Source organism: Heloderma suspectum, chromosome 9 (assembly GCF_057233095.1).
Source record: "Heloderma suspectum isolate Gila_16-S chromosome 9, 16-S_ref, whole genome shotgun sequence".
Classification (NCBI taxonomy): domain Eukaryota; kingdom Metazoa; phylum Chordata; class Lepidosauria; order Squamata; family Helodermatidae; genus Heloderma; species Heloderma suspectum.
The window spans coordinates 42,816,679-42,836,836 of NC_139466.1; the positions used below are offsets into that span (position 1 = coordinate 42,816,679).

Sequence of the window (20,158 nt, forward strand, 5' to 3'; positions counted from 1 at the left end):
AAGGCAGAGAAAGAAACCCCCTGGAAAAAAGCATGTGTAAAGGAGCCGTTCTTAATCCAGCACAGAATCTGGAAGCAGAAGCCTCGGTAAAGGTGTGAGATAACAACCTCATGTAGAAATGCCCTCTCCCTCATTGTGCTTCTCTCTTTGTAACTTTTTCACCACTGAGAGGGTGGGGTGTGTGTGTGACAATACCATGAATTTCTGATCCCATAAAAAACAAGACTCGCAGTAGGTATCATTCATACCCAAACTGTCATATTAAAATCTTAACGAATTGTACTTACACAGAGAAATATTTATTTATTTATTTACAATATTTATATACTGCTCCACATCTTATAGAGGAAACCTCTGACATCACGCAAAGGTCTACTGTGGTGGCCATTACACCAGTTCCCATCACAGGACCTACAATGCATCAGGGATGAGAAGAGCGTACTAACAGTTTCCTTGTCTCTCTGAATCCCTTTTTGCCTTGTGTTGCTAAATACTTCAGAGCGCAGTCACTGAGCCAGGAGGAAGTGCTCTTCTGTTGCAACGCTGCCTGCCCGGAAACCTTTGTCGCCAGCTCCGTTCGCCTGCTTTGACTTGCCTGCACCAGCCGCTGCCAAATACTAATGCCTGCCCTTTTAGGAAAAACTGATTTATTTCCATGTGAACTTATCAAATCCGGTAGTGTCCCCAGGGGAGAATCAATATAGCTCAGAAGGGATTGTCAGTCAGACTATTTTCAGATTGTTCCATTCCATGTATAATTCTACTTGGAGAGAGGAAGGTAAGCCATGTTTTCTGGGGCCTGAGCCATAGACCACGGTTATAAACGGGGAAACCATTTTCCTGTTGTCCATGTGGCATCTTGCAGATCAGTGCTTAATCTTTGATGGCATTACTTGTCTCCAAAACTTGGGCTCAGACCCAGAAACAAGTGTAATTTGTAGGACTAGCAATCTCCCCCACACACCCCAAATGAGCACCAAACAGCAAAGTGAACCTGCTCCCTCCCTCTCCCTGCCCACCCACACCATCACCACTGCACTGCTTTTTGGGCTACCCTGGCCGCCTGCTTTGGCATTAAAGGGCTGGAATAACCATTGGAAATAGTGCTGCAGAGGCAAGTGAGAGACGGGAGAAAAGAGGGGGGGAGTTTGAATGGGAAGGCAGTGGCAGTGGATGGAAAGATACAATAGGCAGGTGGAAAGTATCTGTTTCACAGCTCTTCCACACCCCTAAGCAAGGCCAGCCTTAGAATTTGAGTAGTAGAATTTTAATACAAACCTGCATCTTAAGTGTTTGCCATTTTCTCTGTCTATGTGAAATCACTGCTTGAAACAGATTGCTTCTATTCTATGTCCACCAAAACACATCAGCCCTGTTCATGCGTAACGCTAAGCCACGATGGTTAGGGAATTTGCACTAACCATGTTGGCTTAGCGTATCATGTGGGGGGAGAAAAACCCACTGACCCTGGTTCAAGAACCACCCCGGGTAGCCACCCCGCTGCAGCAAGATTAACGGACACTGGGGTGGCTTACTGTTACATGTGGTGGGCTCTCCGGTGGTTAAAACGGGCTCCTGGTGATTTCTAGACCGCGACCACAGAGATGGCGGCCTGGAGTGTCCTGTACTTCTGGTGACACTCTAGCTGGCATGGACTTTCTCTCTGGTCGCCATTGCATAGCGATAGATAAAGCAACCATCGTGCATGTTTTCACAGCACGAGGGCCACGGGGATCACCAGTGGTGGCGGAGGAGAATAGTTACGGTAACTATGGGGTGGGGTGGTTACAGGAACCACGTGGCACCACGTGGGTCCTGATCGTGTGACGGGCATGTGCGTCGTGGTTTCGCTAATTCCCCCTCTGTAGTTACCCTAACCACCCTCCCCCCATGCTTGTCTGAACAGGGCCAATATCTTTTTCCTACTCAATTCATTTAGCCTGTATACATTCAAAAACTACAGCCATACACGAACCAGGTCCAGTGCTAAATTCTTTGGGATTGAATCCAGTATCAGATCCAATGTCAGGCTGTTTGGGTAGGAGTGTGGATCTGAGCGTAAGTGGAGTAATCAAAAGGGTGGTTATGGCTGAACTAAGAGCTCATGCAAAGGCAAGCCTTGGGCTTTTCTACCCGAGGCATTTATCGTGTGCTCGTCATTCCCTACTCACAGTCATTTTACAGGTTCTTTAGACAACATCATTACCCTCCAGTTTCACTTTTGTGTCTACCTAGCATTTTCTGTGAGTTACAGCAAGCAAAATGTGCCATTTAATTGTGAAAGTGAAGGAAGCGCGATTTCTCTTGTCTATTTGTGCTACTCTCCACAGTGCCACCAGAGCTTACGTAGCGAAAAAGCAGGAAAGGAAACGCTCCTCATGTAGTGCTCAGATCTCAATTCTGCCACGAAACCGAAAGTAGATACAGTAGATGAACAGCCGATTAACAGCTTTGTGTAGAAAAGCTCCTTGTCTCATTAACCTTCAGAGATTTCTCGAGAGTATAAATAAGCATGTGGATAGGGGTGATACAGGAGACATTATTTACTTAGACTTTCAAAAAGCTTTTGACAAAGTCCCTCAGCAAAGACTCCTGAGCAAGCTTAGCAGTCACAGAATAAAGCTAAAAGGACAGGTCCTCTTATGGATCAGTATCTAGTTAAAGAATAGAGAGTTGAATAGGAATAAAAGGACCGTTCTTACAATGAAGGGATGTATGAAGTGGGCTCCTCCATGGATCTCTATTGGGACCAGGGCTTTGTAACTTGTTCATAAATCTGTAGTTAGGGGTGAGTAGTGAGGTGACCATATTTGCTGATGATACCAAATTATCTATGGTGGTTAAAACAAAAAGGGATGGCGAAGCCCTGCAAAAAGATCTCTCCAAACTGTGGGAATGGGCATTAAAATGGCAAATGTGTTTTAATGTAAATAACTATAAAGTGAAGTGCATTGGGGGAGGGGGAATCCTAATTTCATGTATATGCTGATGGGATCTGACCAGGTGGTGACTGACCAGGAAAGGGATCTTGGGGCTGTGGTGGACAGCTCAATGAAAATGTTGACCCAATATGAAGCTGCTGAGAAATGGGCAAATTCCATGTTGAGGGATCATTAGGAAAGGAACTGAAAATAAAAACTACCAGTATCATAATACCCTTATACAAATCTAGGGTAAAACCATAGTTGGGATACTGTGTACAGTTCTGGTTACCACTCCTCAAAAAGGCTATTGTAGAGCTGGAGGTGCAGAAAAGGGCAACAAAAATGGTCAAGAGACTGGAGTGACTCCCCTGTGAGGAAAGATGACAATGTCTGGGATTCTTTAGCTAAGAAGAAACGAGTGAGGGAGAACATGATAGAGGTGTAAAATTATGCATGCTGTGGAGAAAGTGGAGAGGGGGAAAGATGTCTCCCTCTCTCCTAATACTAGAAACCAAACTCATCTAATGAAGCTCAGTGGTGGGAGATTCAGGACAGAAAAAAGAACTTCTTCACACAGCGCACAGTTAAACTATGCTGGTTGCTACCACAACATGTAGTGATGGGCAACAACTTGGATGACTTTAAAAGGGGATTAGACAGATTCACGGAGGAGAAGGCTATCAATGGCTACTAGTCCAGATGGCTATATATTACTTCCAGTCTTGGAGGCAGTATACCTCTCAGTACCAGTTGCTGGGGAACATGACCAGAAGGCTGCTATTGCCCTCATGTCCTCCTTGTGGGCTTCCCAGAAGCATCTGGTTGGCCACTGAGGAATACAACGTTGGACTACACAGGCATTTGGTCTGATCCAGCACAGCTCTTCCTATGTTCATCATGACCGAACACAGGAAATGTTAACTGTACTACAATCTTTCCAATAATATCAGTGGTTCACTTCAAATAAAGACTTTGCAACTGTACGGAAGGGTGTGACTCATCACCTAGCTTTTGTTGTTCAGTCGTTGTCATGTCTGACTCTTCGTGACCCCATGGACCAGAGCACGCCAGGCCTTCCTGTCCTCCACTGTCTCCCGGAGTGTACTCAAGTTCATATTCATTGCATCGGTGATGGTATCTAGCCATCTCATCCTCTGCCGTCCCCTTCTCCTTTTGCCTTCGATCTTTCCCAGCATCAGGGTCTTTTCCAGTGACTTTTCTCTTCGCATTAGGTGGCCAAAATATTTGAGCTTCAGCTTCAGTATCTGTCCTTCCAATGAGCAGTCAGGGTTGATTTCCTTTAGGATGGACTGATTTGACCTCCTTGCAGTCTAGGGGACTCTTAAGAGTCTTCTCCAGCACCACAATTCGAAAGCATCAATTCTTCGGCGCTCAGCCTTCCTTATAGTCCAGGTCTCAGAGCCATGCATTACTACTGGGAAAACCATAGCTTTGATTATACGAACCTTTGTCGGCAAGGTGACGTCTTCCGTCATCATATCTTTTAGCCTTGTGATACATTCCATGGGGTTTTCTTGGCAGGAATACTGGAGTGGGTTGCCATTTCCTTCTCCAGTGGACCACATTTTGTCAGAACTCTCCACCATGACCTGTCCATCTTGGGTGGCCCTGCACGGCATAGCTTATGGCTTCACTGAGTTACGCAAGCCCCTTCGCCACAACAAGGCAGTGATCCATGAAGGGGTCACCTAGCTTTAAGGCTGCATAAATACTTGTGCATTCGTACTTTGCAGAGGGATGCACTGCAACATTATTTTTAGTCTTAAAGCCTCATAAGAATCTTGAAACATACTCATTTTTTTTCATGATGACAAAAACTTGTAAAAGTATTTAACATTGTATTTATTGCGGATACATTATATGATCTTTGTTGTCTGTTTTGCACCTCTGTCCAGGATGAGTTCAGGGCAATGACCCTTTTAGCCCATCATAGTTCCAGTAGTGAACGGAATGATATTCAACAGATAAGTGCAAACTTCTTCATTTAGGAAAAAGAAATCAAATGCACAAGTATAAAATTGGGAATACCTGGGTAGGTAATAGTACATGTGGAAAGGATCTTGGAGTTGTAGTCGATCACAAGCTGAATATGAATCAGCAGTGTGATGTGGCTGCAAAAAAGTTGTAGGTTGCATCAATAGAGGTATATTTATTTATTTAAAATTATTTTTAGGCTGCTTTTAAGGGTGGTTTCTAAATAACGGAAAGTAAATTTCCAGTCTGCTCTGTGCTGGTCAGACCTCACCTCGAATACTTTGTCCAGTTCTGGACACCACACTTCAAGAAGAATTCAGGTAAATGGGAACAAGTTCAGAGAAGAGCAACAAAGATGATCAGGGGACTAGAAACACAGGAAACGATTGCGTAGGATTGTGCCCTATGTGGGAAGATGGAAGGAACCAGCATGTTTACCCTTGAGAAGAGAAGACTGAGGGCTCATATGATGGCACGCTTCAAGTATCTGATGGGTTGTCACACAGAAGAGGGCTGCAACCTGTTCTCTATTGTAACCAAGACTGCAGGACACAAAATGACAGGCTTAAGTTACAGGAAAGCAGATTCCTGTTGAACATCAGGAAAAATTCCAGGCAGCCAGACAGTGGAACTGACTGCCTTGGGAGGTGGTGGGCTCTCCGTCGCTGGAGGTGTCCAAGCAGAGATGCTCTAAAAAGGAGCAGGGGGTTGGACCTGATGGCCTAAATGGCCCCTTCCAATCCTATGGTTCTACACTGCTGCTAGATACTGAGAAATTAACGTCTTCACTTATATTTTTAAAATTCTATCTCGCTTTACAATTCTTGGGAATTTTATGATGCCCACACCCACAAGAACTGAGCAGCTTCAGGCTATAAGACTCATAACCTCAAAAAAGCACATCCTGTCTACACCCACAATGAGATGAATGTAACATCTGTATAGCATTACCAGGGTTTTCTATCATCTAAAATATCCATGGGTCTTTGCCATGTTTCCTAGCCTAGCATGCTAAGCATCTTCTTCCCAGGTTATTAGCTTTCTTTTATTTTTTTAACCATATCTCCTTTTTTAAATTCATACCACACACTGCATATTCTTCAATGCCACATATACAACCTCAGACTTACACTATGTGACTTAAATCCAGCATAACTAGCATGCTCAGGTTCTATGCTTACAACACCTAATGCAGCGCAGATGTAAAAATGGAGGGCAGGGGCAGCTAGGTATGATGCCCAGGTTGCAGTAATGCAAGTCCCCTTCCATTACCCCTCCTCCCTTGCACCCTCCTCCCTCCTACATGGGTTCAGCATTATGCATGGCCATTGTCACATCATATTAAAATGAACCTCTGGATGCGCTTAAGTCCCATTTGAGAACTCTGGTTAATGTTGGCTTCCCAAAGGGCATGCAGGAGTGTCCCCATTTAATCTGAATTTGTGTTGGGGACGATTGCACCTAAAACAAAACAGTCTGAGAGGAGTGCAGGTGAGGAGCCATGCACAAGAGAGGAGGGAACGCCGTCTCTCTTGCCCTAGTTATTTTCTCCCCCCTATCTGCACCCAGCCTCATATTCCCCTGTTCCAAGAATCAGCCAGGAGCATGGAAGCCCAGCTGGGCTAGTGACATTCTAGCCACTTAGCAGGCTTGCTTGTGCCTCCACGTTTTGAGAGGGGCAAATTGTCAAGTGCTGTGGAGCTGGAATGGGAGCCCTGTGCATCAGGTTCCCTGTTCCATTGAGACTGCTGGCCTGAGGCAGGAAGGTCAGGCAGGCGATTCCAACTGGGATGGGATGGGATAGTCACAGAACATCCCAGAGTTCTCCAGGGCCAGGGGATCAGGTGATACCAGATCAGGTGCCACAGACGGATGCAAAGCTTCCCGGTTCTGTCCTCCCTTAGCCTGGGCAACTGCTTGCTCAAAGAGACCACCAGTTTTCTCTCTGGGTGCTACCAGATTCTGGGCCTTCAAGCCATCTGCCTGTCTGTGCCCCAGGTGCATGCAGGTCCTCAGGCATGGATGCCTGGTGCAATTGTAGTGCCTCAAATCGCCAAAGATTTTGAAGCAACTGGAGAATGGAGATGTGATGTATGATTACTGGGCTCAGGCTGGAGCAGCACACAGAAAACGCCAGCAGCTACTTAATCCAGCTGGGAACTGTGCCGTGTTTCCACAGGAGTCCTGTGCTTTGTCTTAAGCACAAATACGTTTTAATGAAAAGCCAGAAGCTGAAGGCATGGAGTGTATCCAAAATCTTTGATTCTTGGATGGGATAAGCATTTAGGAAGGGGATTAGGAATCTGGGATCCTCCCTTAACCACAGTGCTGGCTGCTCAGAGTTGCTTTCAGCGAGGACTGCGTAGCAGCGGGTTGATCCAAGAAGGGAGCGATTCCATATTCTGCCTGCTTCACATTTTTGGTGGACGCGGCAAGAGCCATAAATCTGTGGTCCTTGGCACGAACCTTTCCAGTGCACCCACAGGGTGCCGTCGTCAGAATGGCATGGGACATTCTCGGTGCTGAATCCCGCCTCTGCGGCTGAGCAGGGGAATGGCTAAGGAGACAACGAAGAGCTGCGGCTGCAGTAAATGTTCTTTGGGAAGCGCACAGTCTCCCCATAAATGGCCAGTCATTTGGAAACATCCCAAACTGATTGGGATACAAGGAGGAAACTTCCTGGGGTGTGACCGTTGGTGAGATGCCCAAATCGCAAAATAAACATTTGGGGGGGTTGCAGCTGCTATGGGTAGCAGCAGTGGCCAAAACAGACAGGGTGGAAGGCATTCATTCTGTGGATCTTGGAGAGACCTCTACAGGGGCTGAAGAAGCACATCTCAAGTCTGCAGCAATTTGTCAGAAGACCGCTCTCTTGCACGTCGCAGTTTGCCTCTCATATTATAGGGAAGCCTGAGAATGGCGGCATCACTGGGAAGGAGGAGCATCTCATAATTCAGCACACTTCTGGCTCTGCAAGGACTTCACCAAAGGAACATCACTGCAGGCCCCAATTCCTCTCAGTAAAGTTTCCAACCAGGCAGACTTTTGCTGTTAGTGTCTAAAATTAAGATGCATGTGCATCCTGCCCTATCCTGAGGGCTTGATGCAGATCTTGACAGCAACAATCATCAAGACTTTGCCTAATTCAGTGAAATTCTCGCACCCTTTCTCAGCTCCAAAGTCCAGAGGCTTGGATGTCGGCAGGACACCCCCCTCGCCACCGTTGTCGCCAGCTGCGCTCGCTCCTCGTCCTCATCCCCGTCGTTGCTGCGTCTGGCTTGCTCGGCAGGCAGGGAGCCGGGGAGCGGGCGGGCAGGGGCATCTGCTGCTGCTCTTCGCCGCCACCACTGTTGTCTGGGCCAGCTCAAGAGGCGGGCCAACAAGCAGTTTGCAGCGGTGGGGAGGAGGAGCGAGTCCTGGGGGCTCCAGTCAATGGGCCCCTGCTGGGGCGGGGCCCCTCGGGAGATGCCCAACCATGCTGCCTTTGACACCCACCCTGTGTGCAAGCACCTCCGCGGAGATTTCATTTGGATTCTATTGCCTGGATTTGCATACATGCCTGGTCTATACATGCAGCAGAATGAGGTGCTGAAATCTTAAGGGGGGTGGGGGGAAGAGTGGTAGTTAGTGGACTGTGCCACTGAAAGGCTGCAGGTGCGGGGAGTTACCACTATTGAATGCACCTTCACATTTTTCAAAATCCTGCAAAAATAATAATCAGCACATTGGGGAGGGGCATGCCCAGCCTCCCCCTTGCTGTACTAGTTTTCTACTTGCAGGGAGTTTTTCACATAGGGGAGCATTCAAAAATATGCCCCCCACCTGCAGTCTGCAGTAGTGCAGCCCATGTTCCCACCTCCCATTCTGCCTGGTGCCTGGGCCGGTCTGCTCTGAAGGGCTGTAAGAAGCGCAGCTCAGAATCTCGTGGGGCGCTTCCGGGCGGAGGGCCCGTCGCTACAAATCCAAAGGCGCTGTGCTTTCCCGCCTTAACGGATTTTTTTCTGGTAAGAGAAACGATGGAAGAAGTGGTGAGAAAGCAAGGGAGGGGTACACCTGGAAGCCCTCGCTGTCGGAAGCTCCTGTGAAAGTCTGTGTTTGAGGCAGGTGATAGCAGGATAAATGCCTCTCCTGGAGGCACCCTTGCATGACTTGTGCCATTTAGGAATGCCTGGTTAATCTGGGAGAGAATGTGGAAGAAAAGCGAACAAATGTTCCGGCCAATGTAAGTTCCACATTCACTCTCAGAGAAGCCAGGTTAAGCCTGGTGCGAGTCTAAGATACACTCGTGGGGTGTGGAGCATAAATGAATGAAGATGTGGTTGGGTGTTGTTGTTTTTTACTGCTATTCATATACAGACTTTATCAGAATTAAAATGCCAAATAATCCATGCATTACAAGGAATGTTATTTACGAGTTGGAAATAATATGCAGAAAAACAGTTTATCCATTCTCTGCATTACTCACACCTGGAGTACAAAGGTGAGACACATCCGTTGGGGCCATAACTATAACAGTGCAGATCTGCTGTCAATGGTGCAGGGCTGGGCGGGGACTGGCGGGAGCAGAGGGCCTTGAAACAGCCCCCTTCCATGCCTCACTGAGGGCACGCCGCTCCCATCTCGCCTGACCACAACCTTCTGGTGATGAGGGGGGCCCGCCTGAGCCTCCGCCCTGCCCCCTCCCCAGGCCCCCAGACTCTGGGGGTGTGATCCACAGGAGCCCCAAAGGGGTTCCTCTCTGTCCCTGGGTCCCACAGCCCCGAAGGCCCTGAATGAATCCCCTTTCATGGCCGTGCTGCTTTTGGCTGCGCACCACTGACGCTGCCCATAAGCTGCTTCCTACCCTGCCTGCTTCAGGTCCTGTGAGCAGCCCATTTAGCTCTTTAGTCACCCGCCAGCACTAGCGTCCAATCCCACAGAATAATAGTGAGAAGTGGGCAAAAAACACACACCCCCGGCGGTTCCATCATGCCAGTCTAGTCAACCAGCAAAAAAAAAATCCATGCCAGGGGCCCCTGGCAACAAGCTGATCCCACGCGGAACCAGAGGATGGGCTAAGGAGATCCAGAAGAGGCTGGCAAGGGTGGCTGCTGGGTTTATAAGCCCTCCTTGGCCCTGTTCAGATGACAGCTCCCCACACCTGAGTGCCTGACAGTGATGGTGGCGAGATGGTGCAGGCAGAGGGTCCCTTTGTGTCCCCCTGGTAGTGGCGTAGGTGTGTGCTCCACTGTAGGGAAGATGAGCGCATCACCTCCAAAATATTAAAACACAAAGCAAGAACTGCGTGAAATGGCAGAGTTCTGGTGGGAGTGTGTGGAGCGCTGGGGTAGACTTCAAAGACGTAAAGAGCAAGACTGATGCTAGCAGACAAATACGTTCACTGGAGGGGCAGGACAGTTTAGCTTAGCAGAGACCCTCTAAGCATCCTAAAAATGATGGGGAGATGAGCTGACCCCCTCAAATTTCAACAGAGATGATAGCAGGACAAAAGAAACGCATAAGAACAGCAACAACAATGCCACCTAATATGCCACTTTTAACTCTCAAAAATGCATCAGCCTCCTCTTTCAATCTGGGTTGCAACAATGATCGACTCTCTTTCTTTCTCTCCTTTCTTTCTCTTCTTTCTTTCTTGCACTTGCATAATGAGTAATTCACAACCATGGAGGAAATGTTAAATGTCTTTCCATCTTCGCTTTCTGGTTATATTTACTTTTGGAGATTGCTTTTAAGTGCCGTTTGTCTTGACTTATGAGTACATTTCCACCCAGAAATGTTTCCCTGGAGAGCTCAGAAGAGAAATTTCACCCACAATGGAATCTTCCACAAGAGAAAGTGGGTGGGGGAAGGGGATTGTCCGGTGCTCCCCACTGCATCCTAAAATCCCAGATGAATTTCATTGATTTCAGTGGGTCTTAGTCCCCTTGAACACTGGAATCTTAAGTATATACTATGCAGGAGACTTGCCTCCAAACCCAGGAAGAAAGGCAAGACAACATTAGATGTGCTTAAACTATCACAACTTTATTAAACCTTCTTAAAGTAGGATGATCAAGTTTATCCATCAAACACCTGACTGACTGGGCTGGACCCTTCTGAAGGGTAGTCCCTAGAACACCCTCATCTGAATTCACCTTGAGTTACAAGCCAAGGTGCAGCAGCCCAAGAGGAAGGCGGTGCAGAGAAGGGAAACCTGTTTTTCCTCTGGGCCAATTTGGGGTTGTCAGGGTTCCCCTTATGACCTGGACCCCCTGAGCAACTCCTTAAGGATCTCTTGCCTCCTTAAGAGTCCCACCTTCCTTCTTTTAAACTTCCCCTTCCCACTAACGTGGGGTTTAGGCCGTAGGCGTGAGGTGATAGGCACTTCAGACACCTGGGTATTAACCACAACAGTCTACTGGTTAATGAAAGCAAGCAAATTACAACTAAGGGCGCAATCCTATGGCTGCTAGTCAGCGGCTAAGTGGCCATAGGATAAGTTGGTTCTCGGAGAACCCACCCTCACCCCTCCCACGCTGCCTCATAGGCATGGTTGAATGGCTCTGCGTTCGTAAAAGCAGTGCGGACCGGCGTAAAAGGGGCATTCCTGGGGGCAGAGAGGGCGGAAATGCCGGTAGGACGCATCCTATATGTCGTCCAGCTGCCGCCGCTGCCACTCCAACTTCCCATGGCTAGACAGCCGAAATCAGATGAAACGAATGCAGGGCAGGAGAAGTGTGGAGGAGACAATCCCCTCCACACTTTTCCTGCCCTGTATTGGATAGGTGGTTGCCTCTGTGTTCGGAGGCGGCCGCCTATCCCCACAGAATTGCTCCCTAAGGGTATTTACAGAACAGAGCTGAGTGATACAGAATACTTTATTTAAGAGAAAATAAAGGTTGCAAAACGCAAGTTCCTCCACCCTAGCTGCACTTAGACTTCTCCGGGCTGCTTCTTCCTGCTCTCTCTTCAGGCTCTGGTCTTCTCTCTCTCTCTGAGCTCTCCCTCCCTGTCACTGGCTCTCTCTGCCTTTTTATCCCCTCCCTCCCCAAAACCAATAGTACTGTTTCAAACCTGGAGAAATTAAACTTAACTCAGGAAGATGAAACATTAACCAGGGAAATGAAACTACTCCTCTCAGGGATACCCTCTCACAACAACAACAACAACAACAAATAGGCCTCTATGCCTGACATTTTTCATTTCCTTTTCCTTTTTCTCTGTAGGCCTCAAACCTTCACGGGGGTCAAGAGGAAAAAATCCTTCTGGGCTCCAGTTCAGGCAATCAGCTGAGCCTGCACCATCAGGTCAAGTGGTGTGTAGGGCATCTCTTCAGCTAGGCCTGACAAGGATCCAGGGGAAAGAGATTTGCCTTGTCAGGTCTACCTGCTGAGGCCTAGATCTCATGATCTGCCCCTAGGCTGTAGGCTAGGCTTCCTCAGAGAGTTTTATGTTTGTTTTTTTGCAAGCCCACACCCAGAGTCCAAAGTAGTACAGCCCAAGCACAGGTTGAACTAAATACTACTTCTCAGTGGGCCTATTGTTGAGTCATGATGGCTGTGGCTGTCATTATCTTCCCTGTTGGCCTTGAAGCTGAACCTGCAAGACGCAGGTTAGACATAGAATTCCATGGATGAGTGCAGGGAACATTGTACAATAGCCTTCCCCAATCTGGTGCCCTCCAAATATTTTGGACTATAAATCCCAGCATCCCCTAGCTGGGGGATGCTGGGAGCTATAGTCCAACACATCTGAAGGGCACCAGGCTGAAGAAGGCTGTGGTAGAATGAAATATTCAGGACTGCACGCTTCAGGAACATGAAACACTACATGTCTGTGAGAAGACAAGTGTATGGACCAGCGTTTGATCACATGAGCCCTCCCCCGTGTCAGAACTCTCCTCAAAGCATAGCACATCATATGCAAACATCACAAACACACAGGAGAATGCCATAGTCAAACAAGCCAAACAGCACAGCACACCACACAGAACAGCAGGAATGCCAATGGTTGTAGCAGGACACTACAGAGTCATAGAATCATAGAATAGTAGGGTTGGAAGGGGCCTACAAGGCCATCGAGTCCAACCCCCTGCTCAGTGCAGGAATCCAAGTCAGAGCATCCCCGACAGGTGGCTGTCCAGCCTCGTCTTGAACGCCTCCAGTGTGGGAGAGCCCACCGCCTCCCTAGGGAATGGGATCCATTGTCGTATTGCTCTAACAGTCAGGAAGTTTCTCCTGATGTTCAGCCGGAATCTGGCTTCCTGTAACATGAGCCCATGATTCCGTGTCCTGCACTCTGGGATGATCGAGAAGAGATGCTGGCCCTCCTCTCTGTGACAACCTTTCAAGTACTTGAAGAAAGCAACAGAAATGACAGCAACGAAGATGGGAATCACGATGCATGCGGCAGAATGCCACATGCAGCAGCAGGAACAACTGGAAACCAATGCAGCACATCAGATCATGGCTTTCTTCCTCCGTTCCTTTCCTACCTTCTATGCCCCACCCATTACTTGCAGCACCTTCTGTGACCTCAGATGAGGAAAGGAGCAGGCCTTATTCCAATGTGTGCTTACCTTGGAGGTCGCCTTGGAGGTCTCCTCATGACGCTCTGAGGGCTCAAAGGAAACTGAGCTTGGCTCAGGGACTGTGGGCTTTTCATAAGGAGCTGAACTATGACCTGGGAGGACATGTGGCATTGTGAGGGTGGCAAGGCGGTTGAGGGGGCTGGGTGACTTAATTTCTACTTGACAATTTGATCCAGCTGTGGCTGGATATGCAAGAATGAAGCCATGTTGTGGCCACAAAACAATACAATAAAGAGAACCCCTGGAAGGGACTGGAAGAACCCATAGTTTCAGTATCCAATTGCAACTAAGCTGGAGTACATGTAAATGAAATAATAGAGGGGGCCTTGCCCTTCAGAAAGTTGCCCTCCATGTATAGCGACGGGGGGGGGGGGGAGACTAACATCCGCACATATTTACTCAGAATCCAAACACCTGAATAGGGCTCCTAGTGTGTGGAAATAAAAGTCTTTATTAACCCAGGGCTTCTTCACATGGGGATTTTATCCTGCGATTGAGATTGGTTAGTCACGGAAGTTTGCAGGGCCTTTACGTGACATTGTCATCCTCCAGGGCCTTTCCCACCCTTTGTAACCATTATCACGGTTTTTTTCATGACAAGGAAAATCTAGTATTTTCTCTATATCCTGCTATATCCCACCATAGAAGCCTCATGAAAATGCGCAATTCTGCTATACTGCAGCGCCACCTAGTGGCTGTATAATGAAACATATAGAACTTGCTGAGAAAGAAAATCCCAGAAAAACAACCTGTGTCAGCCAGCCCATGTAAAGGAGCCAATCTTAATCCCTCAAAGAACCTGGAAGCAGAAGCCCTGGTAAGGGTGTGGGATTTTACCCTCATGTAGAGATGGCCTCAGTGTAATTTGTCACAGTTTATTGACACAGACAATCAACTTAATGAAGTGGCTAATACGGGCAAGTTTTACCATTTGATAATTTCTCATCTTTACCATACATTAGAATGCATGGCAAGACAGGAATCACACCAAGCTTTCATTGATATACGTACATGATGTCAGAGCAAATCCATGCCCCAACCCCCCTTACCATTTGGCAAGCTGGTTATCTGCACTGGGCCTGTATGGAGACAGTTTAGTGAATATCTCTTCTTTCTAGAGAGGAAATGGCCCTTCCCTCTAGTGCGGACAGAGGCACCCTAGAAAAGAATGGAGGGAGTAAGTCATAATCTGTAATCCTTTAACATTCATATGAACAAGCAATTTGCTTTAGACAAATTAAAATGCCTGCTTCCTCATCAGTTAACTGCTCTCTAAGGGAAAAGAGCAACCAGAGTTATGATAAGAATTTGTAAAACTGACGTAACATTTGTACTCTTCATATGCAGGAGTCATTTATTTGATCTGTTTTACCAGCTGAAGAATCTAAAAGGGTTTTAGTCTACCTTATAGACCTAAAACTAGCTACCAGTTGTGATTCTCTCTCCCTAGGACCTAGGGACCTCCAAGAGAACCTTCTGAGCACCCTCATAGTTGCCAGGATTCTTGGGGACCATGACAGAGTTTAAAGCAAGTGAGGTTTGTAGTGCAGACATGTCCAAAAGGGTGGGAAGAGTGTAGTGTGCATTTAGAAGGCAGAACTGGCTACCCAGAGAGAGCAATCCCACTCACTGGCAATGAGTTAGTGAGTGGTGGCTTCTTCTGTTGCTTGCCTCTGAGAGAGACACGAGGGAGGAATCGTTGCCGCAGAGCCGCGAGCCCGGTTCTCCCATCAAGGTGTTCTCTGCTTATCATCTGACATTTCCAACCATACTGCAAACAAAGAGCATACGTTATGCTTTGTCTTTTAATGGAGGCGGGGAAGGCAGGATGGCATGAAAGAAGAGAAATACGGGGAATTGGGTGTCACAGCTGGTTACCTCAAAACACTGTCCAGTGTTCAGCAGTTGCAGCTTTTATCTATGTGGGAAATTTGCAAAGCAAATTTGGGGGATTTCTTTGCAGACTTTGGTAAGACTAAGTTAAATTTCTCAGGTCTGCATGTGGGGAGAGTCTTCTCGAAACGCTGGGCCAGCCTTCCCCAACTGGTGTTCTCCAGATATTTGGACGACAACTTCCAGCATTCCTGACCATTGGCCAGGGATGAACTGTAGCTGAGGGCTGTGCAGGGCCCCCCCAACCTGCTTCAGCGGCCGATTCAGAGCTTCCCCAACCTGCCTTGGCCCGATTTGGACCCGTTCTGACCCGCTTCGGATTCTGGATCCAAAGCAAGATTCGGACATCCAAATCACCCCCCCCCAGCCATGCAAGCTCCCCCACCCAGCTGTGCGACCCTCCCTCCGCCCAGTTGCATGAGCCCTCTGCTCCTTACACCTGTAATGTTGCATACATGATGGCCTTATGGCCACCATTTGCACAACATTTAATTTCAGGAAGAAGAAGAGTCGCTATTTCAAAAGAAAATGGCAACTCCCATGGAGAGGGCGACGGCTGTGGGCGCTCCCCACGGGTCCAGGGCCCTACTGCAGATGGCCCTGCTGACACTTCCTGGCTCTGCCTGCCAAGCCAGCAAGTGGTGACAACAGTGAGAGAGAGGGTGAGGCGCAAGGGGAGCTGGTGGTGGTGGCGGCGAGAAGGCCGGCTCCCTGAGGGCGGCCGGCGCCGTTGAGGGTGTCCTGCTCAACCCAGCACTGGTGAGCCACAACTCTGCTGCTTCTCCTGGGGAGGTGTGCTCATTTTGTAATGAATGGAAAACTGAATCGATTTTCATTCATTACAAAAGAAATCCCAAGAGCAATGAATGCAGGAAAAAATGGGGCTCATTTTTATTAGTTCATTTGTCGCTCATTTCGGGGTGGGGGACTTGACTTCCTTGGCAGCAGTGGAGATCCTCTCAGCAGCTGTTTCCTAGGAAGCAGAGGCCGAGAGGAGCTCCGTTGTCACTCCTGCCGCAGGGGGCAGCAAAAACAAATTGTTAAAGGACTTGTTGTGGCACAATCCTATGCGTGTTTAGACAGAAAAAAGCCCGACAGCTCCCAGTAGTCCCTGGGAGTTGTAGGGCTTTTTTCCGTCTAAACACGCATAGGATTGCACCCTTAATGAACAAAAAGGGAAGAGAAAATGACAACAAATATGTGTATCAAAATGAATGTGAAATTAATGAAAGAGCAATGAAATGAATGAGGATTTTAATCACAAAAACAAATGGAATTGTGGAAAACGTTGTTGCACACCCCTAGTTCTTGCAGTGAACAAATGCTGTTTTGCTACTGAGGCCGCGCGTTTGAGTTTGGCTGCTGGCGGGGACCCCTTTGGCCCTGCAGACTGTTTCGGGGTGTGTGTCGTGAGTGGCCCCGTCTCACTCTTCTGTGTATTGCTCTGTATTGTTATTGCAGCTGAAATTGCTTTAACAGTGTATTTAAGTGTGATTTGTATTGTTATTGTAGTTGAAATTGCTTTTAATAGTGTATTTAAATGTGATTTGAATAGTTATATGTAAGATTAAAGATTTTATTATATTAATCGGTATATATAAGTATTATGAAAACATACAAAATAAATAAGGGAGAGAAATGACGTGTTGAGGAGGGCAGCTTGGCTCTTCTGCTCCAATACGATGCTGGTACAAGTTTTTTTTTCTGCTCTTCCTCCCCCCCCCCCACGCAAAACATGACATTCTTCTTGGCGTTATCAGTGGTACAATTTCTTCTGTCTCTTTTCTCCCCTCATTCGGATTTCACATCTTGAGTTTATCTGGAAAGAATACTGCATGGGAATTACTTGGCTGCATTTGCTGGGGAAGGCTTTGCTGTTCTAATGAAGACCAGGTTGCTTTCCTAATAACTGAAATGTGTGGTGAGGAAGGGAAGAGGCTTCAGCAGGAAGAATGGCAATAGCGGGGGTGAGGGGAGCAGACAATGGCGGTTTTGCAAAGCCTCCTCAACCCTTGGGGAGTTCCACAATCTTGCTGAGTTTATCTGACTTGCTACAGCTCCAGTGGGACTCCTGCCTGCCAGAGAGCAGCTCCAGCACGTGGCTTGGAGTCAGGTGATGGGAGGTGACCTCCTAGTTTTGTAGGCTCCGATCCATCTGCAGTACTGGCCTGTTCTGTCCACACATACTGGGGGTAGTCTTGTGGAAGTGGGGATAGCCTTGCTGCAGGAGAAAAGAATCTCTGTGCCTTGAAAGGAATCCCATTGCAATATGTACACAAAACTTGGGAGTGGGGAAGAGACCCACTGTGGTGCAGCGGAGAGCACTTGTACCAAGGAGAGCCCGTTCAGATTCCCATCCAAGCATGAAACTCACCTTGTTTCTCTCCCCCATCCTTACCTACCTCACAGGATTGTGGTGATGATAAAGTGAAGACAGGGCAACAAACTCTGCCCTGAACTCATTGGAAGGAGGGTGACACAAACTCATTATTGGCAATCATGTTGTTGTAGTTGCTGCTGGGGGAGGGAGCAGCACTGTGTTTGTCGGTTTGTTTTTCTCATTATGACTATAGTTGTGGTTGTTGTTTAACAGTTATTTATATCATTATTTAATGTTTCACAATCATTATTTCAGTAGTTGTTTTTGTTGTTGTTTATTCGGTCAGTCGCTTCCGACTCTTTGTGACTGCATGGACCAGCCCACGCCAGAGCTTCCTGTCGGCCGTCGCCACCCCCAGCACCCCCAAGGTCGAGTCCGTCACCTCCAGAATATCATCCATCCACCTTGCCCTCGGTCGGCCGCTCTTCCTTTGGCCTTCCACTCTCCCTAGCACCAGCATCTTCTCCAGGGTATCCTGTCTACTCATTATGTGTCCAAAGTGCTTCAGTTTTGCCTTTAATATCATTCCCTCAGTAGTTGTTACAACAACCCTATCAGGTAGGGCAGGATCATTAACCCCAAACTGCTGAGGAGAGAGGCAAGCCGCAGGCCACTCAGGGCATCCATGTGGAATGAGGCAAGATCTGACCTGGGGGCCTCGGGAGTCACTCCTCCATCAATATTACACACCAGCTTTAAGGGCTGCACTGGACCCTCGTTGTTAGATCAGCCCAAGATCTGTCCATTCCAGCATTTTGTCCCCAACTGCTGCCAGCCGGAGGCCTCCCAGAACCTCGCAAGCCGGGCATAATGGAGAAGGTATTTGCCCCCGACCTCTGATAATGGACACCCACTGCCTCTCAGCAGGGAGAGTCACTTTAATAATCAGCTCCATTCCTTCATAATAATAGCACTTACATTTATTATGCTTTTGATCTGCCCAGTTTCCTATTCGCGGTGTACGGATCGATCGCTCTCCACAGGGCAGCGGTCCAGCAGGGCCACGGAAGACCTTAAAACCCCCGATGCCTCCCTCCCCGCAAGCTCACACAAGGGCGCGGGCGCAAGAGGGGGCCCCGCCCGGTCCGCTGCGGCGCCCTCGGCGTCCTGGCGACGGCTCCTGGCGCTGCGCCGCTCCCGCCTTGCGCCCCACCTGCCGGGCTCCCCTCGAGCCGAGCCTCCGCCGGCAGCCTGGGCCCGTGCCACGTGCTGGACGGCAGCTCCGCGCCGGCCGGGGGGTGCCGGGCGCTGTCGCCCAGCCGACCCGGGGGGCGCAGGCCGGGGAAGGCTCCCGGACTGCCCGGCGCCGGCTCGGTGTCCCGGGGCGGGGCGCCCCTGCTCCTCGCCCCGGCCCCGGCAGCCCCACCTCGGCGCCATCGCGGGGCCGGCTGCGCCCAGCCCCGCGCAGCTCCCGCCGCCCCGCGCAGCCGGCTCCGCCGCCGCGGTGCTCCAGAGCGCAGCCCGGGGCCGCTCGCCCGAATCGATGCCCTTATTTAGGCAAGGCGAGGAGGAGCTACTCGGCTGCCCCCCCCCCCCCGTGGCTGGCGGGGAGAAAAGCGCGCGGGCCACGTCGAGCTGCCCCAGTCCCTCCGCGCGAGCTCCGGGCCGGGACGCGCGGCCGACACCCGCCCCGGCCGGCCCGAGGGCTTGCGGGCGAGCGGGCGCGGCGGGCTGGCCGTGCCCCCCGCGGCCGCCCCCTCTCCCCGGCGGCGCGCGGCAGGAGCCCCCGACGCCCGCGCCCCAGCATGACTCCCCAGCAGAAGGCCGACCTGCCGCCGGGGCGGCGCGAGGAGGCGGCGCGAGCCGGGCCGCTCCCCCAGCCGCGGAGCCAGGCAAGTACCGCGCGGAGGACGCGGCGGCTGCGCGCGGCGGAGCGGCCGGCGCGGGCTGGGCCGGACGTGGCGGCGCCCGGCCGGCCGCGCTTCTCCAGGGCGCGGCGGCTCCTCCGCGCCCCTCCCCGCCCAGCGCGCTCCGCTCCCCTGCCGCTTCCCTGGGCGCTGGGCCTCCCCCGTCCGAATCCCGGCGCGTGCCCGCTGCCTGGTCGCAGCCCGGGCTTTGCGGAGCCCTCGGCTGCCTCCTGAAAGCCGTCTGGTGCCGTGGCCCCCATGCGCCAGGCTCCGCGGTCCGTGGTGCGCGGACGGCGCGCAAGCACCGGACCTGCCCGGCGCTCTCGCCCGCAGGCATCGCCTCTGCCCGCGCGCGGCGCCGACAGGCGGCCGGTCCCCGTGCGCCGCTGCACGTGTGACGCGCGAGCCCCGGAGCGGGCGGCGCTGCGGCTTGTGTCTGGTACGGGGCGTTTGCTGGGGCCGAGGCGCTGCAGGTATTCGCTGGTATCTCGTGAATATGCTGTTGCGTGCCGACGCTGAACGGCATTTTCACGGGCTGGTTGTTCTTGGT

The 20,158-nt window shown here is 50.1% G+C and overlaps 2 protein-coding genes across 6 annotated transcripts in view; one reads left to right on the forward strand and one right to left on the reverse strand.

Moving 5' to 3' along the window:
- Window positions 1–19,217, reverse strand: part of LOC146338667 (uncharacterized) — a 33,583-nt gene extending 14,366 nt beyond the window's left edge. For 2 of the 5 annotated variants that reach the window (XM_084813373.1, XM_084813372.1), the window contains exons 1-2: window positions 18,680–19,217; window positions 14,538–14,646 (exon numbers count right to left, since the gene is read on the reverse strand). In XM_084813373.1, the coding sequence (XP_084669499.1) occupies window positions 18,710–19,138 (429 nt within the window). In that variant the 5' untranslated portion in view covers window positions 19,139–19,217 and the 3' untranslated portion in view covers window positions 14,538–14,646; window positions 18,680–18,709. Of the gene's footprint in view, window positions 1–313; window positions 630–13,518; window positions 13,581–14,537; window positions 14,647–15,118; window positions 15,260–18,679 lie in introns of those variants that run through there. The other 3 variants (XM_084813376.1, XM_084813374.1, XM_084813375.1) reach the window with 3 other exon arrangements.
- A 103-nt stretch (window positions 19,218–19,320) lies between these two features.
- The window catches only part of LOC146338668 (uncharacterized), an 82,410-nt gene continuing 81,572 nt past the window's right edge, over window positions 19,321–20,158 (forward strand). Inside the window, exon 1 of the mRNA XM_084814255.1 lies at window positions 19,321–19,593. Within this exon, the coding sequence (XP_084670381.1) occupies window positions 19,507–19,593 (87 nt within the window). The 5' untranslated portion in view covers window positions 19,321–19,506. The remainder of the gene's footprint in view (window positions 19,594–20,158) is intronic.